This window comes from Festucalex cinctus, chromosome 3, assembly GCF_051991245.1.
Source record: "Festucalex cinctus isolate MCC-2025b chromosome 3, RoL_Fcin_1.0, whole genome shotgun sequence".
Classification (NCBI taxonomy): domain Eukaryota; kingdom Metazoa; phylum Chordata; class Actinopteri; order Syngnathiformes; family Syngnathidae; genus Festucalex; species Festucalex cinctus.
Genome location: NC_135413.1, coordinates 16,737,063 through 16,764,754, shown reverse-complemented (window position 1 = coordinate 16,764,754; position 27,692 = coordinate 16,737,063). Strand labels below are relative to the sequence as shown.

At 39.2% G+C, this 27,692-nt stretch overlaps 3 protein-coding genes across 8 annotated transcripts; 2 read left to right on the top strand and 1 right to left on the bottom strand.

Moving 5' to 3' along the window:
* Positions 1 to 711: 711 nt before the first annotated feature.
* cep152 (centrosomal protein 152) lies at positions 712 to 20,178 on the bottom strand. 4 transcript variants are annotated; one of them, XM_077516167.1, is made up of 29 exons: positions 19,570 to 20,178; positions 19,360 to 19,497; positions 19,149 to 19,246; positions 17,745 to 17,854; positions 17,282 to 17,342; positions 16,846 to 17,169; positions 16,305 to 16,449; positions 16,037 to 16,177; positions 14,983 to 15,122; positions 14,609 to 14,809; positions 14,277 to 14,424; positions 14,098 to 14,189; positions 13,863 to 14,017; positions 13,588 to 13,780; positions 13,409 to 13,516; positions 13,202 to 13,332; positions 12,532 to 12,660; positions 12,315 to 12,450; positions 10,562 to 10,741; positions 10,229 to 10,489; positions 9,542 to 9,673; positions 6,957 to 7,598; positions 6,801 to 6,876; positions 5,790 to 5,957; positions 5,634 to 5,718; positions 3,585 to 3,667; positions 3,135 to 3,291; positions 1,846 to 1,949; positions 712 to 1,762 (listed from the first exon to the last, which is right to left on the bottom strand). In XM_077516167.1, the coding sequence occupies exons 3-29, from the start codon at positions 19,233 to 19,235 to the stop codon at positions 1,053 to 1,055; spliced, it is 4,899 nt and encodes a 1,632-aa protein (XP_077372293.1). In that variant the 5' UTR covers positions 19,236 to 19,246; positions 19,360 to 19,497; positions 19,570 to 20,178; the 3' UTR covers positions 712 to 1,052. The 4 variants fall into 4 exon arrangements, with proteins under 4 accessions (XP_077372293.1, XP_077372292.1, XP_077372295.1 ...); XM_077516166.1 differs by having other exon boundaries at positions 19,360 to 20,178; XM_077516169.1 differs by lacking the exons at positions 19,360 to 19,497; positions 19,570 to 20,178 and having other exon boundaries at positions 17,277 to 17,342; positions 19,149 to 19,186.
* galk2 (galactokinase 2) lies at positions 19,777 to 25,823 on the top strand. Of its 3 annotated transcripts, XM_077516171.1 has the most exons (11): positions 19,777 to 19,920; positions 22,919 to 23,058; positions 23,146 to 23,234; positions 23,421 to 23,544; positions 23,638 to 23,731; positions 23,825 to 23,971; positions 24,061 to 24,159; positions 24,273 to 24,425; positions 24,667 to 24,877; positions 24,989 to 25,190; positions 25,426 to 25,823. In XM_077516171.1, exons 2-11 carry the CDS (start codon positions 23,009 to 23,011, stop codon positions 25,631 to 25,633), a joined length of 1,377 nt encoding a protein of 458 aa, XP_077372297.1. In that variant the 5' UTR covers positions 19,777 to 19,920; positions 22,919 to 23,008; the 3' UTR covers positions 25,634 to 25,823. The 3 variants fall into 3 exon arrangements, with proteins under 3 accessions (XP_077372297.1, XP_077372298.1, XP_077372296.1); XM_077516172.1 differs by lacking the exon at positions 22,919 to 23,058 and having other exon boundaries at positions 19,785 to 19,920; XM_077516170.1 differs by lacking the exon at positions 19,777 to 19,920 and having other exon boundaries at positions 21,651 to 23,058.
* A 678-nt stretch (positions 25,824 to 26,501) lies between these two features.
* Positions 26,502 to 27,600, top strand: LOC144015816 (H/ACA ribonucleoprotein complex subunit 3-like). The gene is made up of 2 exons (XM_077516174.1): positions 26,502 to 26,686; positions 27,183 to 27,600. The coding sequence occupies exons 1-2, from the start codon at positions 26,516 to 26,518 to the stop codon at positions 27,321 to 27,323; spliced, it is 312 nt and encodes a 103-aa protein (XP_077372300.1). The 5' UTR covers positions 26,502 to 26,515; the 3' UTR covers positions 27,324 to 27,600.
* Positions 27,601 to 27,692: the final 92 nt, after the last annotated feature.

The window sequence follows — 27,692 nt, the reverse complement described above, 5'->3', positions numbered from 1 at the left end:
GTTCTGGAGTTGGATCCCAAAGCTCAGACACAAATAAGATTTTAACTATTTATTCACATAACTTGATTAGACGAAAAACAACGAGAGTTACACAGAGGAACAGTGGTAATAATCAGTTAAAATAAAGTCAAATAAAATCAGACAGACATTTGCCACAACCTAAACACAGACTGTCATGGCTGTTTTTCTGTGTTTTGGTCTGATGTTTGGTTTTATTTGACTTTATTTAAACTGATGCAAGATGCAATCAGCATGTAACTACAGTGTTTTTGTTTTATTTGAACTGATGCAATCGACATGTAACTATGTGATGTAAAGAATCTTTAATCTCTTTATATGGTCAGAAGCCAATCAGTTTTTCCCATGTGGTAGTCAGCTGCGAATCGGATAAATCCAAGTCAGTCCTGTTTCAGCGACCTATCAGGGTTACCCACGTTTGGCTGCAGCCAATCAAATCCATTCACTGTCTATATAATCTTGTCTGAGAAGGGTGTGTTTTGTCGGATTATTACCACTGTTCCTCTGTGCAACTCTCGTTGTTTCTCGTCTAGTCAAGTTATGTGAATAAATAGTTAAAATCTTATTTGTGTCCGCGCTTTGGGATCCAACTCTAGAACATAACAGATTTTCTATTACAGGTTCTATAACGGCTCCACAACATACCTTTACTGTTTGGTTTTTAATCATCACAATTTTGACCTGAAAACCTCCTTTACTTTGGCGTAAAATAATTCATTCATTTATTAAAATGAAATACAAAAGTCTATAAAACATCATATGTTAGCTCAATATCTTATATAGAAAATGTACACTTGAATAGAAAACAGCAAGAGAGCAACTTCTCTTGTTGCATGAGATACACACATAATTGGAATAGTTGGCCTGAAAATTTTGACCTTTTAGGGACATGAAAAAAAAAAAAAAAAAAAAGTGAAAAATGTAAACACTTGAGGATTAACACCCTCTTGCTGAAAAAAAAAATGTATTGAAATGTAGAACCTCAACAGTCATTTTGTGCACATACTCATAATACCAAGCACAAGTCACTGGTGTCATTTTGGCTGGTTCAACGGACTGTCAAAGCCGCTGTCCTGCTGACGCTGTCTCAACTCTGAGAAGAGCGGCCCGGCACACACTCCGCTCTGCTGCTCTCCGTCCGAGCCCGGCGTGGGCTCTCTGCGCGTGTTCATCTTCGCTCCGGGGACAGAGGTCATTTGCGTGCGAGTCCGAGTCTCCTGCAGGTGTATGTCGTTATAAACCGTCAGGTCAGACTCGTCTGGGATGAGACAATCAAACTGGCTGAAGTCAGCGGCGGACACGGAGAACGGCTTCACCGACTCCACATTCCTTCCTGAGTAGGACACTCGCGGGATGTGGAAACTGTCCGAGTCGCTGCTGGTCAGGCTCCAGTTGGTGCGTTTTTCATCCCGTACCGGAACCTCTTGCGCGAGAGAGGGTTTGTTTGGCGTGTCCGTGTGGATGTGTGGTTGTCCTCCCTGCAGGTACACCTCCCTGGTCTTGGTCCTCAAGGGCACAATGAGCGAAGAGGCCCCTTTGTGAGGGTGCGAGGATTCGCCCGCGTCAACGTCCTGCTTGCTCACGAGTTTAGTCCTCGCCGGATTCGTTTTTCGCTCCAAATCGGACATCTTTTCCCTGTGGGTTCCATCCTCCGTTTTGTTGTCAAGAGTTAGAGGTGATGGGTTGGTCAAAAAATCTGTGGTACTTGCTGGGGAGGGGCCAGTAGTGGACACAAGCGTGCAAGCTGTCAATACAAAACAAACAGTCTCAGAGAGTTTAAAAAAAAACAACAAAAAAAAACGTGAAAACGTGTAGCTGAACACTCACGTGGTAAGTTGTGATTCTTGGCACATTTATTTTTCACAGGTGTCTCCAGTACCTTTGCCATGGCTGCCAACTTGCTGGCAGCAATCATGATTTTCTTTTCAGCCCTGCAGAAGATATCAAGATCAGCATGATTAACTTCAGTGGAGGGAAGTAACTACGTCAAAAATACTTAGTTGCTGTACTTAAGTCGATTTTCCAGGTGTCCAAACGTCACTTGAGTATTTTTCTCACGACTTCTTACTTTTAATTCTGACACTTAAAAACTGATTTTTGTACTTTGTACTCAATTTCCCAAATGGGTTATTTTTCTCAATCTCTACAAGATGAGATGTTAAAAAAAAAAAAAAAAGACAACTAAAGAGGAGATAAACTAGTTTATGGTTATTCCAACTGTATTTGCCATATTTTGTTGATATATGTTGTATTTTTTTCTGATCATTTTGTTCTTTTTTCGTAGGTTTCAAATAAATTCATTCAGTTATGCAAAAGAGGTCAACTGTGGTTAAGTGTTAGGATTATTAAACCTAAGGTTTGGGGGTACACGAACCAGGGATCAATAAAGACAATTATGCAACAGATTTGGAGAAGTAAGATATTCCCCATCCTTGGCTTTGTTTAGGAGAAATGTTTGACTTTATCAGCTGCAAGAATGATTCACAGCTAAAGTGTTACATCTTGTGCCAGCCAAAAATCACCAGCTTCAAATTCTCTTTCGGAAAAAAAACAAAACAAAACACAGAGATCCTGTTTTATTTTTTTAAACTTATTATTAGTTCAATTTGCATTATTTGTTAGCATAATTATTATTATTATTCTCAGTACGGACACTGTAAGTTATTAAAAGGTGTAATATAGCTAAAAGGAGTGTGAAATTGAGTTATGCATTTGCATTGAGGTAATTTTCTACCACTAGGTAGCATTAGTGTTTCATGTTGGATCTTTAAGACAGGAACAGTACATTTTTATTTTCAAATTCCGAACTGTTATTTGGAACATGAAGAAACTCATGGATTCCAGGCCATTTTGTTTATTATGAATTACAACTAGTCACCAGTCCCCAACAAATAAGTATATTTTTGCCACATTTATTATTGCTAAATTACGTTATTGTGACTCCTTTGCACGATGTATGTAAAATAAAGCATGAAAAACAATTGTACTAACATTTTTAATTATTAATTTTTAATGCCTCTCGAAATCATAATTAATGCTTCATAATGCCACTTAAGGCTTTAATTGTTGCAAATTCCATTTAATGACTTTGAATGCTTTATAACTGACGGAATTACCCCGTTGCCTTCCCGCCGTCCTCGAGCAATTCCTGCAGGCAGGTCAGGTAATAGCGTCGCATTTTGCGGGCTGTGTCCCGCCTCTCCCGTTGGACCTCGGTGCGGATCACCTCAGCTGCTCGCTGGCGGCTTTCCTGGAGGTAACGCAGCATGTCTCCTGGAAGGCAATTTAGAACAACGTTTTGGAAATGCTAACTTTGTATTTTCCATCTTCTGTGCCGCGTATCCTGTTGAGAATCACTAGTTTTGTTTTTTCTTTGGAAACTCAAAAACTAAAATGCTCTGAAATGTCTGATTTTGGACACCTCCGCACTACACCATTAGCGACTCCAGCCAAATGTCATTTTCAGAGTTTCACCAAAATAAACACCCCAACCAGGGTCTGCTTGTGGTCCGCTGTGGGTAAAAAGTAGCTGCTGTGTCACAGAGGAAAAATTTGACTTTACCAACCTCTGATTTTTTCAACTGTAATCAAGTATTGCTGCTTCATTTCTTCCAGGCCCTCTTGAAGATTTTGTTGATGGTTTAAAGTCCTGAAAATGAAAATATCACTTTATGTCATTGAAAAAAAAAAACACAACTGGAGGTGAAAACGAACATCAATCCTGTGTGGTGCATTTACAATCTCACAAAATCCAGAGCAACAGACAAATACATGTATCTAAATTAAATAAATGTATTATTGCAGATATAGTTGTAGTTAATTAACCATGCAATCACAAACATTTCTAATTTTAAACCTGTCTGACAGTTTTAATGTTTTATACAGCTCGTCTTGGATTTCAAAAGATCGCACAGGTGTACCTAATGAACTGTCCAGTGAGTGAGACAAATTCCCACAAAGTCCTGGGATACATGTCAGGAAGGTGTGTGGTTAATAAACAGTAATTAGGGGGAAAAAAAGCTTTTGTAATACGCTTTAATGCAAAATTAAAATCAATCCAATTAGTTTATTAATAGATATTATAATCGATCGATTCTAAAAATATTCGATAGTGAGCAGACCCGTCACCAGAAAGAAATTGTAGGGGGGGGCATTACCTTTTTTTTTGGGGGGGGGGGGGGGGGGGGGGGGCCACACTTTATCAACCTAAATCTAATGTTCATCAGGTTGAACAGCGGCATTGTGACAACTGCAAAAGTGTTCAGAAATATTTTCTGTCACTTAAAAGCGGCAGTTCGTTCTGAAATCTAAAAGACAAACTGAAAAAAAAAAATGTGTAGTTCATTTTGCATTTATTCAACTCAAAAGTTCATTTGAAACAAATCCACTCTTCACTTCTGTAAACAACTATGTCCGAATGAATGACTCTGTGACCCAGCCCCTTCTATCTGGAATTGGCTAGCAGTTGCCTTCATTTGCGTGTTGAATTAGGGCTGTACAATATGGACAAAATTTCCTTTCATTTTTGCCAGATATCTCTATTCTTTGATCTTTGACTCAGCATGAGACTTCCCATCATTTTACTTTTTTTATGGTGCCTTCTGTATTTTGTGCTATTTTATTTCTATACTTTTTTTTTTTAGTATTTTATTTGCGTGTATACTTATCTACTTATATTTACTCTAATTAATTTTATTTTGTGTTATTTTGTTTCACTTGTGTCTACTAAAAGACTAATTTCTATTCCATGCAGAGCACTTTGTATGCAGCAATTGATGTTTTAAAGTGATTTAGAAATAAGGTTGAGTTATGTCGATGATATACAGAAACAACATATGGGTTCAGTGAAAAACTAAGCAGAATATCAATCCAAAAGGATGTGTAAAGTGCCGTTTTTTTTGTTTTTTTTAATTAGAACTTAGTGACAGTCATCAACATGAACAAACTTGGCAATAAAAAAAGAGAATTCAACTCACATTGTACTGCAACTGCTTTAGTGATGAATAATTTTATGCTCCTTAGTTGTTGTTGTGTATGTGTGAATGCTTGGGTCTTTTAACAGCATACTGTGTATTGCTACAATTCATCCGTGCAGTGTGGCTTGACTAATTAAAAGAAAAGTTTGACACTCACTTGTAATCCTGGATCGAGGTTTGGCATTTAGTGGCTTCCATTAAAGCAGCACGACGTGCTCACTGCTCAGTCTTTGTCCCAGCGCCAGCCGGCAAATGCGCACTATCTACCCGGAAGTAGATTTGGCTAAGGCACGTCTGCAGAGCGCGCGTCCCCCCCACCCCCACCCCACCCCAGCCCTCGTGATCCGGATTGTAATTGGCTAGCCTTAGTTGTCAATCAAAGCCAAACTTGAAAGGAGGTATGTGGTTGGCTGGCACGCCATTCTTTACTTAAAACAGAAGGCGCAAGTTTACGTGACTGATAGGACGAATAGTTGGTGAGTCATCTTGCTAGGGCGGGCACGGCTGACTGACAGGGCGGGCACGGACCCCCAAGGCCCGCCCATGGCGATGGGTCCGAGTGACAGCACTATTTGTGTTTCTACTGGGAAAATAACCAGTCTTTCAAAAAAACAAAAAAACAAAAAAAACATCACAAACCCAGCAGTTTCTTTGCTCCGCCTCACTTCTTCCAGCTGTAGCAGATGTTCCTCGTTTGCCTTTTGAAATCTGCTCTCATTCTCATCTACAATAAACGGTGTTGATTAACAGAACGAACAACGGGAAATATTTCAACGATGTTTCATCAAACTTTACCTTTGAGTTTCTGCATGGTACTTTTGTGTTCCCGGACGCTGTGCTGGAACTGACGGCAAGCTTTCTCCAAATGCTTCTGAAGCTCCTGGTTCTTCTTCTGCAGCTTGCTGGCGGCGTCTGCGCAATCCTTCCTGCTGCAAGCCTGGCCACCGATCTGGGCTAAAGAGCCTACACAGGACAGATTATATGGAGGACCAAAACTGACAAAATCAAATATAAATAAATGACTACATAAATAAATAAATGACTAAAGGTGAAAATGAAAACAGATATAAACAAATATATAATTCAAAAATTAAATCCAAAAAATAAATATAAATGGAAATAAAAACAACAAAATAGAAATATATCCCTAAATAAATAAAAAAAATAACTACAAAAATAAAAATGAAATTCAAAAAATAAATATAAAACAATTGTCAACTTGCGACGTAAGTTGCTAAACAAGTCGAGGTGGCAGTGGACAAGATAGTTGACGTCCATTGCCGGAGCTCTCCAATGCAAACCTGCGAGACCTCCTTGTTCGCTGAGCTACTCACTCGGCCAATGACAGGCAGTTTGCAATGGCGGAGTCCAACCCAAGACACGCTTAGGACCAACCCCTCATTCGGCAAAGCATCTGAAGCTCCAAAATAAATCAATAAATGTGACAGCAAAGTGTTTTTATTTATTGATTTATATATATTTATTTTTGTATTTATGTCGACATTTACTTTTATAATCTCTTTTTTTATTTTTTTATTTATTTTTAATTTTATTGCGGGATATATTTATATTTTGTTGTTTTTATTTCCATTTGTATTTATTTTTGGATTATTTTTATTAATTATATTTTTATATCCGTTTTTTTTTTCACTTTTAATCATTTAGTTATTTATTTAGTCATTTATTTTAGTTTGAATTTTGGCAGTTTTGATCCTCCATAGAATAAGGCAAGTTCTTGACAAACGGGTTGGAGTGTCGAAAGATTTCACGTTCAATCCGCTGAAAAAGCAATGAGGAATTTCTTACTTTGCATCTGGTTGATTTCTCTTTCGTGCTGTTGTTGTGTTTCTCGTAAAACGCAGCTCAACTGAGCTTCGCTTATCTATGGGAAAGAGAAAAAACATGCGCAAATGTCAAGTCAGATTCTTCTTTGGTTTCAGGATAAAGCGAAGTAAAACATACTTTCTTCCAGTCCTTCTTGGCCTGGGCCACGGCTCTGTCGACAATGTCGACGCAGCAAGTTTGCACGGCGTGCGCGACGGCGCCCTCCGACACGCGGCTCATCCCGCTCTCGTCGACGCTCTGCTGCTCGGTCCAGCAACTCCCGAGAAGCTGCGTTTGAACGTCTGCCAGGGCGGTCTGAAGTTCCTCGATGAACTCTTCCCTCATCCGTCGTCTCTGGGCTTGCTCCTTCTCAGCCTGTTGACATCGCCACTCATCCTCTCTGGCCCTCACGGTCTGCTGAAGCTTGGCCTCCATCTGCAGGAGCAGCTCCTTCTTGCGGAGGTCAGCCTCCTCTCGGACCTGCAGCAAGGCCAACTCCTGCTTCTTATGCTGCTCCTGCAGTTTGCTTTGGTGGATTTGCTCGTTGCGATTTTGGATGATGGCGATCTCTTGCTGTTTATCTCGTTTCCAGGCTGCTCTGGCTGCGGCTAGTTCAGCTTTCAACAGGGCGGCTTGCTCCCTCGTGAGCTGCGCCACCTGACGCTGGAGCGTCACCACCTTGTCTTGGAGCTCCTCAGTTGTCCCGCAGATTTGACCTTTGCGCTGTTCTTGCTGCTGCTTGTGCCATTGCTCCTCGGCTGCCCTCAAGGCCTGGGATATCTGGCACGTTTGAAACAAGCAGTGGAAGTATTCGTTAAGGTTTTTTCAGAGGCTGGTAAGTGTGTGCTGCTAAATACAAAGTTGTAATGCTTCAGTATGCGAGCCATTCAGAAGAGTGATGGAAGTATTTTCCGGCATCAAAAACAGTTCTATAAATAGAAATCAACTGCTGATAGTAGCTGGTGTGTTTACTAAAGTTAAACTATTGAATAAGTGTGTGTTTAATAGGGATGTAAAGTTAACAGCACGATATATCGTCGTCATGTCACTATATTACAAGCAACACATCTGTTAAAAAAAAAGTCAGATTGATTTCCATTTGTGCAGTTGAAGCACCTTCTGGTGGCTAGTTTTTGTAGTATAGTTTAATTTTCAAAGTCATGTTTTGGCCCTTGTATATTTAAAATCCACGCTTATGGTCAGATGAAAGGAACATAATATGCTTGTGATCCGAGTCAATATGTGGAGGAACTTAATGTATTCTTGTATTAGTAATTGTCTCAATATTAAGTGTTATTGGAGGTTGTAGGTTTTTATATGCTTTGCTGTAATGTACAAAAGCACAATATTGTGTGTGTGGGGGGTTTTTTTTTAGTATGAGAGCTAATTTTTTTTACAATATTGTGACTTTTTTTGCATCGTCAACCTCCCCAAAATATCGTGATAATTATCGTATTTTGACATTCATATCGTGATAATATCATATTGTAATGTTTGGATATCTTTACATAAAGTGTTTAATATACAAAATAATTGAAAATCCATCTAGCCATTTTCTATACTACTTATCGACACTAGGGATAGACCGATTATCGGCTGGGCCAATTATCGGACCCAATATTCAGCATTTTGATGAATATCGGCATTGGCCATTTGGAAGAATCAGACGGCTGTTAACAGATCATCTGAAAAAGTGTTAACTTCAGGTAACTAATCATTAAATTTTCTGAGATGCTGCTGAACCTTCTGTTTTTATTTGAAATTAAAACTAAGCTAAGTATATTTTAATACTTCAGAGAGAAATTTTGGAAAACTTTATTTACTGTAGAAAACAATAGTGATCTATTTACGTCAGTTTATATTTAACTTTTTGAAGACATGCTACTGCCCCTGGGAGATCCCTGAACTTTTTGTGAGATTTTTAAAGTGAAGTTGTCTATTGACTAAGATTGTTTTTTTTAAACTCCAATATTTTACGAACCTTAAAAGTTGTTCAATAAACGTATGCTTAAAATTTAAGAGATGGAGTTTGTATTTTTTCAACATTTTGATGCCAATATTTCCCCTTTTATTGAGAATTAATCAAATATTGGTTATCTGCGTCCTTGGCAACTAATAAACAGTATCGGCCACGAAAAAACAAACAAACATAATTGGTCCATCTGCAGTAGTGGCAGGGTGAGGAGCTGGAGCCTATCCCAGCTAACTTGGGGCGAGAAGCACAGTACACTGATCGCCAGCCAACTGCAGGGCACAAATGGACAACCCAATAAATCTCACATTCACACCTAAGGACAATTCGAGTTTTCACTTAACCTAAGAAGAACGTGTTTGGAACGTAGGAGGTGAAAACACCCGCAAGCATGCAAACTACACAGATTCTAACGCTGAATCGAAATATGAGGCAGACGTGCTCACCACACTGCCCTGAATTTTAAACGTAATAATGTTCATCAATTTTCTAGACCGCTGCTTGTTATCATTCGTGTCATGGATAAACTTGAGCCTATCCCTGTACAGTAAGTAATGAGAGTTCTAACACATATTTCAAATACATAATCAGATGTTATGTTGTAATATACGGTATAACTTTTGAGGCAGTCTTTCTCACGCTGCTGACAGAATTACCAGTTTAATGCATACAGTAGATGTCACTATATAATTAACATGCTATTTTTTTGCATTTTGGTGGGAATGACCTCACAGATGAAAACGTGCTTTACCTTTTGTTCCATGTATTGTTTTTGCAGCTCTTCCCAGTTGTCTCTCTCTCTTTGGAGCGAGGCTTGGTATTCCGGTAACGAAGTCAAATCTTCGATCCAGCGGTTATAGGCCCTGGTCACTGCTCCTTCAACCTGGAACAAGAACATTTCCGTTTACTTCAAAAATTCACAGTGATGAATTGCTATGACATGCTTGAGGAAACCTTGGTACAGACAGACATCATAATTACAGTAGCGACTAGGGGTGTGAATTGCCTAGTACCTGACGATTCGATTCGTATCACAATTCACAGGTCACGATTCGATTCGATACCGATTAATCCCGATACGAATTTATAAGTCGATTGTTGCGATTTTTTTTCATTCAAATTTAGAAAATACTAATCAGTAAGCTTGTAGAGTGTAAGATTTATATGAAAATGTATTCTTTATTTATCTGAAATTTCAGTCTTATAGAGGTTGTAATCTGTTTCATGTTTGAACAGCATTAAAATAAAATATTAAGGCTTAATGTTCCGTTCATAAAACAAACATTCTTCCATGCTCAAGGTGTGAATCCTAAAAAAAAAAAAAAAAAAAAAAAAAAAAAAATCGATTCTGCCGATTATTGAATCGATTCGAGAATCGCGCGATGTAGTATCGCGATATATCGCCGAATCGATTTTTTTTAACACCCCTAGTAGCGACCTTGTTGGTCAAGTCCTCGAGATGGACGTCCTGAGTCTCCTTCTGTACTTGTCTCCTGGCTTCCTCCACTGCTTGGCGTCGGACTTCGTCAGCTTCTACTTGCAGCTGTTGTCTCTGGGAACAGAGTCTGGACTCCAACTCCTCAACTGTAATCGTCAAAACGTTTGCTGTCGCCAGATCTGTCTGAGAGGATCCGTCAGAGGTCTCGGAGCGTTTTCCTCGCTTGTCTTCCTCCAGCCTCACAGCCCAAGACTTCTCCATCTGCACAGAATCAGAAGCAAACAAAATGGCCGTGTAGTAGCTGTGACAAAGAGACTTGTTACACCGTCGTACCTGATGGCGCGCTTCATCCCAAGCAGCCTTGGCCGAGGCTACGTGGGATTCCACCTGTCGCTGGATCTCAGCCTCCTTCTCCTTAGACCAGAGAGCCTTGAGTTGGGTTATGGAGGCCTGATGTTGCGTCTCCAGCTCAGTCTTTATTTTCTCCACATTTGTGCCGCTCTCCTCACTTTTCTTTTGCAAGGCAAGTGAATGAAAGAGATTTAGAGTCTCGACATACTGTCTAAAGAGTCATGCATTGTCCATTTGTTTCGCAAAACAGATTTTACTTAGAAATGTGCATTATCAGGGTTTCTGCAGATATCAACAAATCCAATTTAATGCAACTTAAAATTAATTTAATTCCCATGTCCTAATGCATATACACACACATATACATATATAAATATTTGCATACTCTTTATATATTGGGGATGTAAGTCAATTATGATTATTATGATCATAATTAATCGCATGATTTCTGTAGCAATTTGTAATTAATTACACCTATCTGTTCTAAATGTACAATAAAATGGTTTTTCAAACTCTTGTTAATTAACATAAAAGTGGAAAAATATGATTACCAAATACAAATGTGGTTGTATCCTTTAGTTCATCAATACAGTCATTTTATAGTACTGGTAAGTAATTCAGAAAGTTATTTTAAGTTAAAAAGATATACTAAACAGTTAAAAAGAATGTTAAACTTCGAGTCAGAGATTTGTGTTGAGGTAATTTTCTGCAATTAGATGGCATTAGTGTTTCATGTTGGACATTCGTGACAGAAACAGTTTTCTTTTCAAATTCAGAGCAATTGGTATTTGGTAGTGGTGCACAGATCGATTGGCCGGCCGGTTTATCGGCCGCGATTTACTTAATTTTGGGAGATCGGTGATCGGCTGGACGACTGATCACCGATCTCCCTAAGATCTCCCATTTGTATTATTTCACTGATAATGTTCAATGTTTTCCAATAAAATAAGATTGGAACACTGAAGGTATACACTGCTTGTTATGTAGAAAAAAAAACAAAAAAAACCTGCATCGGGAGAAATCGGGATCGGCAGGTCAGAATTTTTAAAAAGATCGGTTATCGGTGATCGGTCGGAAAATTGTGATCGATGCACTTCTAGTATTTGAAACATAAACCAACTTGTGGAGTCCAGGAGATTTTGCTCATTGAAAATTACAACTAGTCATCAGTTCCCAGAAATACATGTTTGTTTTTTAATCACATTTATTATTGCTAAAATGTGTTATAGTTACTCTATTGCACAACGTTGTATGTAAAACAAAGCATAAACAATGTTTTGACGACAATTATATCTAATTTTATGCCTCCGTTTTAATGACTTTTAATGTTTTTTAATGACCCGTGGAAACCCTCATTGTTGTGCCTCGCTCCATACAATACAAATCCAAAAATGTTAAGTAGTCGTTAGCACCACCCTCAAAAGGTACAGCATTTGTTCATTTCAAGATATAGCGCGACCTTGTGCTTCTCAAATGTCTCAATAAGGTAAATGACAATGTAATATTATAAAGTCTTCTTAGTGCATTGCAGTTCTAGTTGACAAAATAGCTAAATTACAACCATAATATAAATATCTCTGATGTTATAATGTATTAGATATGAATTAGAATTAGCTTTTGTGGTTGTACCAAACAAGGAAGCCATGCGTATAATCGTATATTTTACCATTAAATCCATTTCAAGGGAACACCAAAATTCTATATTTTGATATTGAAGTTATCTGATTGAACATACCTCATTTTCTTTCCTCAGTGCATCGTCCCTCGCTATATTTCTGATGCTTTCCTCCAGGATTTCCTTTTCCTTGCAGACAGATATGTAACACTCTTGCACAGCGAGCACCTTGTCACTGGCCTCAGACAGCTGAGTGCTGGGCAGGAAAGAATGCTGAGTGAGCTGCACGTTTACACACATGTAACTCAAACCTTAAAGTGATACCATGGGCACGTACTTCAGGCGTTGCATGTGTTGCTCGTGTTGCGCTGTCAGATGTTCAACTTGAGCGTTGTGTTTCAGCATGAGCTCCCCCCTGACTCGGTTCACCACGTCATCCCGATGCTGCTGATTAATCCGCTCGGATCTCCATGAAGAGACAGACATCATTAACTCATTTGCTCCCAAAAGCGTATAAATACATTCTATATTAAATATTTCCAGTGTCCCAAAGACATATTTATACGTTTTTTATGCTAGAGCATACAGAAGGCATTGACGTAGTCTCTGAACTGAAGAAAATGGTTGAACTTGAAGTAATGGTAGTTTTACAAAAACGGCCAGCAGGTGGTAGCAGAGTATCAGAAATCAACCAGGGCTATATTGCAACAAGCTCTTGTCCCCCCCAAAGATATTAACAGATTTGTGAATAACGATGAAACTTAGCTATATTCTAATGCTAATTGCTGCAAAACAGAAAGAGATAGAAATATTTTTTTTTCACGATAAGAGACTGTAATCTTTCTTTTGGTAGGTCCCATGCTGCGGGACAAGCAAAATCAGTTAGACTCCAGTAAAACAGCCGGGAGCAAAGGGAGTTAGTTGCTTCAGTGAAAATGACTGGGAGTGAATGAGTTAACAAAGACATTCAAAAGAGTAAATATTGCATTTCATCCTTTCTGTCTTACTGTTGAGCAGCCTTCTGCTTCTCTTGGTCAAACTCCTGAATCATTTCTCTCATCTTGATGCAGAGCTCCGAGTTGTCCGACCGGACCTTCTTCTCACTCTTCTGCCGCTCTACAATTTCCTTTTCTAACACCTACAATTGAAAAAAAAACAATAAACCTTATTTTTGATTCAACAAAACAAAACTAGAAAAAATATTGACACTCAACCTCCACTCGATCCCGCAAGCGTTGTTTGTCTTCCTGTAATTGTTGCACTAACTCGTTCTGGTCCTCTCCAGTCAAGTTTGGATGTTTGATCTGGCTGGACTGTCGAACCTGCGGACAAGCACGCTTACTTGAAACTCTGTCAATTCATTTCAGCGTCAATCTTTAATCACGGTGCCCACCAACGAGATGAGTTTGGCTTCATCTAATTGTGTCTGCAGCTCGTTCACTCGGGCCCGGCTCTGTTGCAGTTCCTCCTGCAGATGGCTGACCTTCTGCCGCTTTGCCTTTAAACATTCCAAGCAGTGCCGCATCTCCACTCGCAAAACTTCATCCTGAGACAGCTTGGAGTCGGACAGGGTTGCCGGGGCTATGCTTTTCATGCAGAGGAAGAAAAACATTTGAGAAGTAATTGAGAGATTTTTTTTATGCTGACAACAAGTTTCTGGATAAGTACCTGTGAAGAGAACCATTTTTCAAGGTGGTTTTCTTAAAGCCTAACGCCAAGCAGGATTCGGAAAGTTGGTCACCATTGGGATCCAATGCAATAACGTCAAGTTTTAAAGCAGATTCATAGAGCATAATCTGCTCCTTCAAATCTGCAAGCTGCTCCTTCAGAGTAAAAATAAAATACATATATTAGAAACAGACGTGTAATTCTTCGTATTGAGACCCAAAATAGTCTGACAAACCTGTAACATTCTGTTTATATCTTCGACTAGAACTTTGGATTTTTGAACCTGCTGTAGTTTCACCTGGATTTGACTCATTTCCTGCACAGAACCTGAAAAAAAATCAGTATAAATCAGAGTCAAGCAAAAGCAATATGCGTTTGTAAATGGTGTCCACTTGTATGGCAAATTTGGCTCACTAGTCTGCAACAGCTTGGCACATTGCTGCTGACTCTCCTCCAGACTCTGTGTGAGAGCTTTGACCACTCTGGCTCGCTCGATTTGCTCTTCTTCTCTTTGCCGCTCCAACTGTTTCACCTGCTCGCGTAACCTCTGATTAGCATCCATCTGAAAGTATATCATCAGGAGAAGAGCAGGTACATTTATTGGCTATGTCATATTAAAGCAATAAGCCAAAAGGTATGTATGAATGAAGACATAAGAAATGTATCCTCTTTGACTGGATAGCACCAAACTGGGTAAAAAAAATTGGGTAAACAGAAGAGAATTAAAAGAAAATTAAAAGTCCAACCTGTTCCTCCAGCTCTTGGGACCTCGCGTCAAACTTCTGCTCTAAGACCAAGCGTGCGGCTTCATGCTGCTCCTTGATGACAGTAACATCTCTGTCGTGCTGCTTACGCGTTTTGGACAGAGTGTCAGTACGACACAGGTCCAACATCTGCTGCTTCATACTGTCAGCAGCGGCCTCGGCCACCTCCCTCTTCCTTGTGTTCTGAAATCATGATTAAACCTTCACCTCAAACATTTCAGAAAAACTATGTTGGAAACTATGTCACTGACTTGATTGAACGATATGAATTGAAACCAATTTAGTGTGACTGTATAATGATACCTGTGTTCAATTTAACAACACAATTGGCAGAAATGTACTATTAGACATATTACCTCCTGGTCTCTCTCATTCAGGGTCCGCATTTGCTGCTCCATCGCTTTCACTTTACTCTGCATTTTAACCTCCCGATCTTTGGCCTCGTCCAGGAGTCGATTCGACTCCTTAAGACGCCCAATAAAGCCATCTTTCTCATCTACACACGAATAAATCAAGACTCAATCATAGAGAAGTGCCCTATAGCATCCACGGACAGCGTGGTGCATTTTAGACATCAGACAGGGGAAATATGAATTAAAAAAAAATATAAAAATCACAACATTATTATTGTAGTCCATGTAATAGCAAGTTTAAAGCAGCTATATGGAAGATTTAAAATTTCAAATTGCTACTGCCACCTGTGGCTGAAAACAAACTGCACGCTCGTACACGCTGCGCACACTCGTACGTGCACGACCTTATTACTGAAGACTGGGCTCTTCATATCCAATTAAACTATGTTTTCAGAGGTAATAAGTTTTATGATGTTATACAAAGCTGGCCACTTCACGGAATGAGACTCTCGATCCCCACTAAACAATTGATGTCCAGGGGACGTGCAGATCATATTGTTTTAGTCGGTCGAAGACCAGTTCTGTGCTGTACTCCAAAACGATGTGCAAATTACGTCAATTAATTGGACCACATACCGACGTCAATATGCAGTTCCATATTGTAGTCACCCCGTTTGACGGACGTCAACCTGATTCAAGTCATTATTAGTTTGTCGCCCCCGGACTAGTGTCATTGTGCATTAGCCGAAAGGTGGGCAATCATTCATGGAAATTGACAATTGAGAAAAACATGTATGTACTCGGACCGGACGCTTTCTAAATAATATTGGCCAGAGGCTTGCAGGAGTACCCATTGTGAACAGCTAAGATGTTGATCTACTAATTAGAATATGTTTTAGTCATAAATGGTCAAATAAAAAGGCTATTGTTAAGGTATTTTGGGGGGGAAATCCTCCATTTAGTAGCTTTAAACTGTTCCCTTTTCTCAGGACCAAAAAAGATATAATACCAAATCCAAACCCCCTTTTTCAAAGTAAATATAGCAAGAAAAAAATACCTTTAGCAATTACCAACTGGTGTTCAAGGTATCTCAAACTGCGCTTTGAATCCTCAAGCTTTTGCTCCAAGTCCTCAATTTGCCGTTGATGAGCCTTGTTTAATATCTGCAGTTGAGCAAGCTGCGCTTTCTCAGCAGTTTCTAAAAGACAACACAAAAGGAACATTAAGTCACTGAAACTTAAATTGGTTTGGAAATCTGGTAAACCTAAAAGGTGCAGTACATTTGTCAACCTACATACATGGTTAGGCAACATTATGAGACTTACGCTGTGTTGAGTCAAGGAATTCTCTTTGCAGTTGATTAAATGGATGATCTTGGTGTGTGACCTGCGAGCTCAACGTCTGATGCGGAGGAACGTGAGGATTATAGCTGGCTGTGTGATTATCTGCACGTCGATCCACTGCTCCAGACTTTAGATTCAAAATAAGCAAACACAGAAAACTGTTGAAAATAAAAGTACATCTGTATCTTTTCATCACACGGTAAAGAGGTATTTAATTTATTGATCCTTTTTATTATATTTGTTTCAGATTTGAAAAGTAATGACCAGTTACCGTTTGATTGAGACTGATTCTTAATTTATAACTGTAAAGTTACTCTGAATTTATTTGCAGTTGTACTGTATGTTAGGCAAACCACACCTATTACATGAAATTTGGAGGATGTGATGTTTCTTGCAGATTTATTTGTAGTTTGACACTACGAAATACTGAGATGGGTTTAACATTACATTATAAACATTCCAGCATGATCACTTTTCTGATGAGCACAACAACCTGCACGCCACAAGACAGAATCAGCCTTACCTGAAAATGCGCTCTGGGATTATTGCGGTCACTGTAGTCGCATTTATCACTAGCTCCTTCTCCATTATAGTTTACAATGTTAGGAGCACGAGGGTGTGGCTCATATGGATCATCTGTAGAAAAATCATTGGCGTTGGTGGATTTTTCTGTTCCCAAGCTGTTGTGTGTGTAGTCTTCCTGGGATAACTCCAAATCATGTGAATTCTGGTTCCACATGTGAGCCAGAGGTTGAGTTTGAATATGATGCTGGTGACCATTGATCGGAACTCCTCCATCCTCATAAGTAAAACCATGGGGTTGTTGATCAAAGTCTTCTTCATAGCTCTTTAAAGAAACATCAAGAGTATGATAGTTATTTTTCTATTAAAATGAAAAGACAAAAAGTTAGTAATAAATAGTAAATAGATAAGTAATATATAAAATAAAAACACCATGCCTGCCCATGAGAAGTTGGCTTGGGATGATCTGAACGTTGATGAGTCCATTTGGACTGTGGGCTGTATACAGACACCAAAGAAATATAACTATGCAAATCTACATATTAAGTACAAGGGATGGACATTTCACTAAATTTTATTGACTATGGGGAAAATTAACAAGAACAAAACAATCTTTTCTCTTTCCAGATGTGACATGTTCTTTTTTTTAAACTAGTGGCATCCCAGTATGCCACGAGAAGGCATTAGGGATCAAATTTCTCTTCATTTCTCCAAATATTCTTATTTAATGGTAACAAATATTGTATATATTTGCTCATCTATCTATACATGCAATGTATAATGACAGGAATAACGATTAATTGCTCTTCCATTAGATGGCAAAGGTACAATAAATCTGTTGCCAATCAAAGAAGTCACGGCCTCCTGTGAGTATATCAGCTTTGTTAAAATGCATGTTACCTGGTTGCAGCATTTTTATTGCTGCAGGTGGAGGATTCGAGCTCTGTGGAGGAGGAGTCTCGGCTATCATCCAGCATGTCATCTGGCAGGTCGGCTAGGAGCTCATGGAGCTGCAGAAACAAGAACTCAAGCTAATGAGATGTCACGGTTGTGCCGCAACCAAGGATAAAAAAGTAACACAGAAAAGAAAAAATGTGTCAGAAATGTTCAAATTTATTGTTATCGCATTAAGTCTCCATTCGATGTCAAAATATAACAAAATACTAATTGCAGCCTGAAGAAGTAGCACTTTATATTAGCCGTCCACCTATAGACTATACCATTTACACATTGATTCAAATGATCAATTTTGACATGATTGTCTCTTATTAATGTTCTTGTAATCTATGAAATGTATATAGTATTATTATTCACATCAAAGTAAAACAGTATTTGCAGTACAGTATGCTTTTAGTGACAAAATCAAGGTACAGTATTGTCTCCACTCTCCACATCACAGTAACAAGTATATTCTACTTGTGTCAGAAACAGGCTTTAATTGCTGTCTTTATTGAAGTGATTGGACAAATAAAACCAGCTGGACTTACTTCCCATAAGGCCTGTTGAATAGTCTTTAAATCCTCCACCGTGTCCTCAACCAAAGGACCCATTTTATCCCATTTACACCTTTAGCAAAAGACCACGTGTCCACTTCAAGAGCGAATCCGATTCATAATTTCCTAACTAATTTCACCAGAGGAGACTTTACAAAACATCCAAAGAGTCCATGGCATATCGTCGACTCCGCGAACAACTCGTGCTTTGTTCCAAAAGCACTCAATTGTTTGAACAAAACATATAGCAAAGCTAAATGGAGCAGAAACATTCCACTTTCTGGCAGGAAACATTTTCCACTTGAGCAGCTAGTCTATAAAACATTGGATCCATTGGTAAAGGCGAATAGTAGATGATTAATAGATTCCCAAACTCCAGTTAGTTGATGCAGCTCACCGGAACATAATTTTTCATGCTTGTTCTCGAGTGCAAGAGGCATTGTGAACAAAACAAGTAATAGTGTGAAAGTAGGTTAACCACATGGCAGCTACAATTCAGTGACACACCAGGAAGAAGCAAGCAGGGCCAATAGCAACACAAAGCAACATATTGAGGAGATGAGTCATAACAACAATCCTGCACACCGCCCTAACTGTGAAGGTTTTTATCAACTATTCGTCAAATTGTTCCTAAACGAGGACACATATTTGAAGATCACAACGAAATGTGGAATGAAATGATAGTTTGTCCTGTGAACACGATGGATTAATGTCAATTTCTTTCATCATCGGATGCTGGTTGTTCTACGAGACGTCTGAAATTAGATTTTACATTTTATATCGTCCAAGAAAAGCAATCATTGTGTTGTACCTCTTGTTCTCTTGCATAGTCATCTTTGTCGTATTCTTCTTTATCCTCCTGGGTTTGGAGAGCAGCACTGTCGAAATCTATTGACATGACGCTGTATACTGCACAGGGGTATACAGTACGAGTTCATGACTACCTCGGTAGAAATTCATTGTATTTTAAACGAAAATAGAAGTCGCGCAAGTGATAACAAAAACAAAAACAAAATTCTTACCTTGGGCGCGCCCCTGTATAGATTTCCACGTGGTTATTCCTCTTAAAATGACGTTAACGTGTGTTACATGTTCGCCCCATTGTTGTTTACGGTGCGAAGCTACCTAACCAACCTCAACTTTGGCGTCCTTTACAAGACCTAAAATGCGAACAGGTCATATTTTAAAAGTCTGTGCACATCTTACTTGATGGAACGTGATTATGAACTGACCCGCTGTTAGTTTAACGCCTCGTTTGTTGTCATTTGGCCCAGCAATTTGCGTCGCAAGCTAGCTAGCCGTGAAGCTAGCAGTGGCTAACCACTGGCTCGCTTGTCCTCGCCCACTTTGAAAAGTCGCGCGCACTGCTCGCGCCAATGAAACCCGCTTTGGACGTCTTTGATGTGCGCTAAGGCGCAACTGCGCCAACCTAGAATTACATCACACGTTTACATTGGTTGGACCATAGGCGCAGATGGTACTAGGGACGCGTCCCCCAGTTTCAGAGCTCCCAGCAAAACTTTTTCCAGTAATGTGTCTATGATCTCCAGTGAACCATGTAAAGTGTACGCTGGGTAGGCTGAGTGAGTTGACGCCGCATAATGTGACGTGAACAGAATGTGGTCGCTAGAGTGCTGGCTGGAGCCTGCGGGCTATCCCATCAGCGGTCGGTGGGCAGCCTACCCGATGTCGTTTTTGTATAAACGTGGGTTCCCTTGGCCGTAGGAATTATTTTGCAACGCTATTATTTCCTTGCAGACATTTCTTCAAAACGCGGGTTTTAGTTCCCTTTTCCGGTACTCTTCGGAAGCATTCGGCAACCATCGTAGAATACCCGGAAGAGCCCGTTCGTCTTCGGGTTTCTGAAGTCACGTGTGATCACGTGAGAGCATTTGTGTAGGTTCTGCGGTGTTTCCAAAAATAAAACAAATTTTCGACCCTTGTGAGGAATAAGCGGTTCAGAAAATGGATGCGGAAGATTTGAAAAATCATTTTGTGTCGTGTACCAGCTTAAGGCTGGCGGGTGAAGCAAAGTGGAGAATGCAATTCCTGCATTACCATTGGACATCAAATTCCCTGAAAAAATAAATCACAATATTACTCATATGTATTACAGTATTTTGTTCTCCAAACAAACTATAGGGTACTGGGGAGATTTTTTTTTTAAATCATTCATTCATTCAATTACAAACAATTAAGGCACACTTTGTCATAAACTATACACTTCGCAGTTGAAGGCTACTGAGGAGATAACCATTTATTTACCCATGGTAATGTGTATTGAGCTCACGTCTCTCGATCAACTGCTGAAAGGAGACTGATTCTGTCCTCTCATCTAAAACTGCTTCAAACATCAAAGCGTATGTAGGAATGAAAAAATGTTGATTTGCTGTGATTATATTGTATTTGTGTTAATGTTTTATTAGGGCCCGAGCAACGACCGCTGCGAGGTCCCTATTGTTCCTGAAGGAATTCTTCTTCTTCTTCTTCTTCTTCTTCTTCTTCTTCTTTGTTATTATTATTTTCCGCAAACAATCACATTTTTGAGACACTAAACGTGAACGAAAACTCAACAAACTTTACACGCAGATCGGGCCTGGCGAAAAATTTTATATTTTAAAGTCGCCATACATGATAACAGAAAAATGGCTCTGTATCGCCACCTACATAGCTTAAACGGATCCCTGTCCCGCTACGATTATCCTACGGCTATGAAAATTGTGTGGCACCTGTAGCATATCCAGATGAACAAAAACCTCTACGTGTACCCTAAAATAGACAGGAAGTGAGATATGAGTATTTAAATGTCCAATTTTGGCCCATTTTTGCACATTTACAGGGGTCATACTTTTGCCCGCTTCTCCTACACGGTTAATCCGATTGACTTCAAACTTGGGATGTACCATCTCAAGACCTGGGACAACACCATGGTAAAAAATCTAAAGTTTTTGCGGGGCATCAAATTTAGAGTTTCAAAACTCTTACTAAACGTAGCATTGCCGGTTGTACGTTTAACGTTGCGCTACGAAAATTGGTACACATACGTAACAGACTATGATCTACAAAAAAGCCTGTTGGTGCCATATGCGAAACCTAACAGGAAGTCCGCCAGAGGCAGGGCATCAAATTTTGCGTTTCAAAATTCTTACTTAATGAAGCATTTCCGGCTGTACGTTTCACCTAGAGTTACCAAAATTTGAAAACATATGTAACAGCCCTCAAGGTACAAAAAACTATTTTTGAAACATATGCTAAACCTAACAGGAAGTCCGCCATTTTAATTTATGTTGGGATTTGTAGCCATTTTTTGTGCCATTTGTTAGGGGTCATATTTTAACGAAATCCTCCTACAAAATGTATCCGACTGTCTTCAAACTTGGTGTGTTTCATCTTAAGATGTTTAAGATGCCAAGTTATCGAAAGTTTTTTATTTTGTCACACGCCGTTGCCATGGCGATGCATTGTTTGCCAAGTAAAATTGCTGCTTTTTGGGGGGGGTCTAAACGTGTGAAAACTCGTGAAACTTTGCACACACATCAGGCTTGTCTTAAACATGAATATTTTAGATAATTCTTGTGCAATTTGAAATAAATGGCTCAATAGCGCCCTCTAGACATTTTTATGAAGCTTTTGCGATTGTATGATTCAGCTAGATTTGTAAAAATTGGGATACCTATCAGCCTAAGACTTACAAAAAAGTATTCTGTAGCCATATGCTAAACCAAACAGGAAGTCCGCCATTTTGATTTACTTTGGTATTTGTAGCCATTTTATAGGGGTCATATTTTACCAAACTCCTACAAAACTTATCCAATCGTCTTCAACTTTGTCGTGTTTCATCTTAAGATATTTAAGATGAAAAGTTTTTATTTTGTCACGCAGCGATGCACTGTTTGCAAAGAAAAATGTTTTTTTTGAGAGTCTAAACATGGGCGAAAACTCACAAAACTTTGTACACACACCAGACCTGTCTGGAAAATGAATATTTTAGAGATTTATTGTGCAATTTGTAATAAATGGCTAAATAGCGCTCTATAGACATTTTTATGAAGTAGTTCCGATTATATGATTCAGCTAGATGTGTGAATATTGGGAAGCATACCTATCAGCCTAATACCTATAAAAAGTTTCTATAGCCATGTGTCAAACCATTTTGATTTTTATTTGTTAATTGTGCATCATTTTTGGCCTTTCCATGAAACTTTGCAAACACAAAGCATGTCAATTTAGACGGTTTCCTATGAAACAGTACCCCAACATGCCAGTACTCCGACGTGCAAGTACCCCCAACGTGGCCCGGGTTGCGAGGGCCCTTTATAGCTATCGCAGGTCTAGTGTTATGTTTGTTTTTTGTGTTTCTGTAAAGCGCTTCGTGACAGTAGAGTTGGATTATGGGGAATGTAGTTTTTTGTTGATCGCCATTCTTGTGACGTCATTTCTTCGCTAAATCGCTCCGCCTCCTTGATTCATAAGCGTTTCCGTGTTTGTATCTCTCAGTTCCGACTGTTCCAGGGTCCGTTTTTATGTTAGTTTGAAACGCGTCGGTTTAGAGCTCACGGTTAACGACTGACTCTGATTCAGCACAATCGGCATCCTGTCAGCTGATCGCGGCCAGGATGCCGGACATGAGCTGTTCTCCGTGACAGATTACAATCAGTGATTTAATCTAAAATGGCCACAAATCCTCCCAAATTGAAAGTTACGGTCATAGATGATGAAAGGTGAGTATCCACAGGTACTTTGAGGCTAAAGATTCAGGAAATTGACCTCGCCGTTTACTGAGCTGAACGTATTCTTTCTCTCTGTAGGCTGCAAAACTTGAAAAAAACTTTTGAAAGGGAGTATGGAGGATCACCGCTTTTCTATGCATGTGCACCCGGAAGAGTCAATCTCATAGGTAACCGAATGTACTCCATTGCATTACATAAATAATGAATAACAAGAGTATAGATGTTGATTATTTGTTACATTTATTTGCTGTGCATTAGTAGTAATAGGGTGTAATTATTCGGTGTTCTTATGCTAGTAGTATACCTCCACCATTAAATTCTGCTGATTTTCTTCATTTTCTTCCATGTAACAGGAGAGCACATTGATTACTGTGGCTTTTCTGTGCTTCCAATGGCTATTGAACAGAATATCATCGCCGCCGTCTCAGTAAATAATTCGGGGACAATCCAGTTGGCCAATATCAATCCTCTATACAAGTAAGACCTTAAATATTTCCATATGCATAACTACATGACAATTATACTGCAAGAATCACGTCATTTATATATGCTACTGTTTTTACTCTACAGCAATATCACTGTGTCCTGTTCCGAGGAAATAGTTATTGACAGAGCTAATCCCAAGTGGTATTATTATTTCCTATGTGGAGTTAAAGGCATTCAGGTATGACTTGAACCTTGATCAGACTGTCCTGTATTCCAAACGTAAGGTCCATATTTCAGAAGTGCATTATTTTACTTTACCTCTTCACAACAGGAGAAGTTTGGGATGACAAACTTACAGGGAATGGCGTGTGTCATAGATGGAAACGTTCCACCGAGCTCCGGCCTGTCCAGTTCCAGTGCACTGGTTTGTTGTGCTGGGCTCGTAACAACAGAGGCAAATCAGAAGTCCCTCTCCAAAGTAATCCTAAATCCAATAATTTCCCAAATACTATGATAAGCAGCGGAAGTCCTTAACAAACATATTCCTCGTATTATTTTGTATTTCAGGTAGCTCTCGCAGAGATATGTGCCAAATGTGAGCGCTACATTGGCACCGAGGGAGGAGGCATGGACCAGTCCATCTCATTCCTGGCAGAGAAAGGAACCGTATGGAAAATGATTTAATATTTTGACATTCTCAGGCATACAAGTTTAAAAATAGGGAAAGTCTTTTCCAATATACAATAGACGGAATTTGTGTGCGATGTTCCCACCAACAGGCAAAACTGATAGAGTTTGAGCCATTGAGGGCCACTGACGTCCAGCTCCCCGACAGTGCTGTGTTTGTGATTTCCAACTGCTGCATAGAAATGAATAAAGCGGCGTCTTCTTATTTTAACATCCGCGTGGTGGAGTGTCGGATTGCGACAAAGGTATAAACTCACGGGAGAGTCCAATGTCTTAATTTAATCAGAAAAAAACATACAAGATAAAATTATATTTTTTAATTATTATATTTTTTTATGTTTTAGTATTAAAATTTAGATTTTTTAACTATTATTTTAATATGTATTTATTTATTTATTTATTTATTTATTTTGTGTTTATTTGAAATCAAACCAAAGGATGCAACTTGTGTCACACTAAAGTTTGCCTATAATGTTGTAAACACAGATGCTGGCCCAAGCCAAAGGGTTGAACCCGAACGGGTTTTTGAAGCTGGCCCAGGTGCAGAGGGAGATGAACGCATCTCTGGAGGAGATGCTGGCTCTGGTGGATGAAGTTCTACACCCTGAGCCGTACAACCGAGAGGAGATCTGTAAGGTTCTGGGCGTCACCTCCCAGCAGTTCTCCACAGAGTTGCTCAGCGCAAATACTCAACACGGTGAGCGAGTAGAAAACTAGTATGCTGACGCCTGGAACACTGCAACAAAGAGTGCAAAGCGTGAATGTGATTTATTATTATTATTATTATTATTATTTTTGTAATTCACAGTAACACATTTCAAGCTGCACCAACGAGCAAAGCATGTATACGGCGAAGCTGCACGTGTGCTGCGCTTCAAGAACGTGTGTGATTGTGCACCTACCGACTCTGTTCAGTTACTGGGTGACCTGATGAACCAGAGCCATGCGAGCTGCAGAGATCTTTATGAGTGCAGCTGCCCGGAACTGGACCAACTGGTGGACATTTGCCTGTGAGTACAAAGTCTCACTTAATCCAAAAAATGGAGACTCAATTTAGATGGAGTTAAGTTCTCTACAACACTGATGTGGAAGTATGGATTTTTTTTCCCATCTTTCTAATGAGTGTATTTTGTAGATTAAATTAGTGAAATACGGTATCTGCAAACAACAATTGAAGCGTCGGTCAGTCAATCAATCAATCATTATAAAAACAACATAGATTAAACAGCTTTCCCATCCTGACAGGAAATCGGGTGCTGTTGGGTCCCGTCTGACAGGAGCAGGTTGGGGTGGCTGCGCCGTGTCCATGGTTCCCAGTGACAAAGTCCAGTCTTTCTTGCAAGCAGTAAGGGAAGCCTACTACCTCCCTGATCCACGGAGAGCAACAATGGAAAAACAAAGTTTGTTTGTGTCAAAGCCTGGAGGAGGTGCTGCAATTTATCTAGAGAAATGATGTGTATTGTTGAAGCCTTAGCTCTGTCTAAAATATACTGTATTTGGTTGGATGAAAAATGCAAAAAAACAACAACATTAAAGTAGCAATCATTCCAGGAAAAAGCAGAAGTGATTCATGAAAATAAAGGGAAGCATGTATTTGTACTCATACATTTTTGCAATAAATAATTAGCTTATTGCTACCTTTATTTTTTTCCTCCAGCACACTTTCTTCTCATTTTTAGTTTAGTTTCTTTTCAAGAAAGCATGGATGGTTTCAATGTCAAAATGGATTTGTGTTGTTTTGTGATTAAAAAAAAGAAAACGGTGTAATTTACATGATATCCACTGGGAGGCGGTGTTACCAGTCTCGCACGGTTACACTTCCGCGAGGTAACCCTGTTGTAAAAGAACAAAGTACAGAAATAAAATATATTTGTAAAAATAATTAAGGGAACATACAGTGAAAGAAAAAAAAAATCAATTTTCAAATGCTTGAAAATATCTCAATCATTTGTGATTGTGATTATAACTTATACAATTAGACTTGGATTTTACTTGATGGGTGGTTAATTTTTAATTCAGCCATATTCCCAGTTATAATAGCCTGTGCATTCTTATGCAAGCGTATACAGATCTCAATTGTTTACTTTTACTTCCCCTTTTGAAAATACAGTATTTTTTCCTCAATTGAGCTGTGCAAGTTATGTAATAGAGTTTTCTCCATGATTTGTCTTGTTCTCTTTTTTTTGCATTACATAAGCCTTTGTATTTCAATAGAGTGTAAAACAATATTGTACAACAGTGAAAAACATTTCCTTTCCGTGTCCAAGTGAGGTTCAAGAAACTCACCTTCCCATAATGCTTAGCGCCGATAGGCTTTAAACCGGACATCCGCCCGATGCCGCTCTTTTTTTCCATTTTCACAAAACGTGGTACAGTCGGCAGTTTACGGACTAAAATAACAGCATTTTTGTTGTTGTTGTTGTTGTTTTTTTGTCATTTGCTGACCGTCACCATGTTCTTGCAATATTACCAGGACGAAAATGGGAACAGAGTCTACACTTTGAAGGTAGAACTGTGTTGTTTTTCGTCATATGTTTATCGAGCGAGCATTTTAGTCTGCTTTTACGGAAGTGCGAGTTTGATTCCCGCAATCACATGAGAGTCAAAGCAATGTATTTTAGTATGATGCCTTACAGCTCTATATTTCTGCAAACAACAACCACAATGATGATCATTTTGCTAAAAGATGGAAAAGAAAAAACATTTTATGGTACATACACCTCGTGAATTGCATGTTATACAGTCTTGAGCAAGGGGTCATAATGTTGTAGCCTCTTTGTTAACACAAATGTTACATTTTAAAGTGCAAATTCCAATATTTTTTGCAGGAAATTGTTTTAATTAATTACCATAATCCATTTTTTTTTCATTCCGTAGCAATTATCTTTGCTGCAATGCTTGTATGTGTATGTTAGATTTGTGGTCAAATGAAATCCAAAGTTCATTCAGTGCGTGTGTCTGTTTAATCATAATGAATCTCTCGTTTTGCTCCCTATTGACAGAAAGTGGCACCTAACGGACGGCCCACCAGCTCGGCCCACCCAGCCCGCTTCTCACCAGATGACAAGTTCTCTCGACACCGGGTGACCCTGAAGAAACGCTTTGGACTTCTGCTCACCCAACAGCCACGACCTGTTCTGTGAATTTGATCACACCCAGATTATGAAGGGATGGCTGGAACGCGTAAAAGAAAAGAAAATATTTACGATCTTAACACACCAGGACTTGCCCCGAATTCCACTATTGAAAAGTGTGTTGTGTAATACTCACATTGCATTTTTGCAATGATGCTTTGTTGTTGTTCTTTTTTTTTTTTTTTTTTTTTTTTTTTTTTTTAAGTACATTTGATTTTGTGTTGAAAGTGTCCAGTAAACATACAGAGATGAGAACAGCTATAATAAACACATGGTAAATGAGTAATTTGCCTCAGCTGTGTAAAGTGAGCCTGTGTTCAACATGGTTAATGTTATAGATGACTAAAAACAGTACTTTATTGGATTGTCTTTACCATA

Excerpts from the sequence above, each read along its gene's own strand:
- cep152 (XM_077516166.1), bottom strand. The coding sequence starts at position 19,235 with ATGTCAATAGATTTCGACAGTGCTGCTCTCCAAACCCAGGAGGATAAA. Across the intron at positions 14,810-14,982 it reads TGAATGAGAGAGACCAGGAG|AACACAAGGAAGAGGGAGGT; the intron begins GTAATATGTCTA and ends TCATGATTTCAG. Across the intron at positions 5,958-6,800 it reads AGAAATCAACCAGATGCAAA|GCTCTTTAGCCCAGATCGGT; the intron begins GTAAGAAATTCC and ends TGTCCTGTGTAG.
- galk2 (XM_077516171.1), top strand. The coding sequence starts at position 23,009 with ATGGCCACAAATCCTCCCAAATTGAAAGTTACGGTCATAGATGATGAA. Across the intron at positions 23,059-23,145 it reads ACGGTCATAGATGATGAAAG|GCTGCAAAACTTGAAAAAAA; the intron begins GTGAGTATCCAC and ends TTCTCTCTGTAG. Across the intron at positions 24,426-24,666 it reads AGTGTCGGATTGCGACAAAG|ATGCTGGCCCAAGCCAAAGG; the intron begins GTATAAACTCAC and ends TTGTAAACACAG.
- LOC144015816 (XM_077516174.1), top strand. The coding sequence starts at position 26,516 with ATGCCGCTCTTTTTTTCCATTTTCACAAAACGTGGTACAGTCGGCAGT. Across the intron at positions 26,687-27,182 it reads ACAGAGTCTACACTTTGAAG|AAAGTGGCACCTAACGGACG; the intron begins GTAGAACTGTGT and ends CCCTATTGACAG.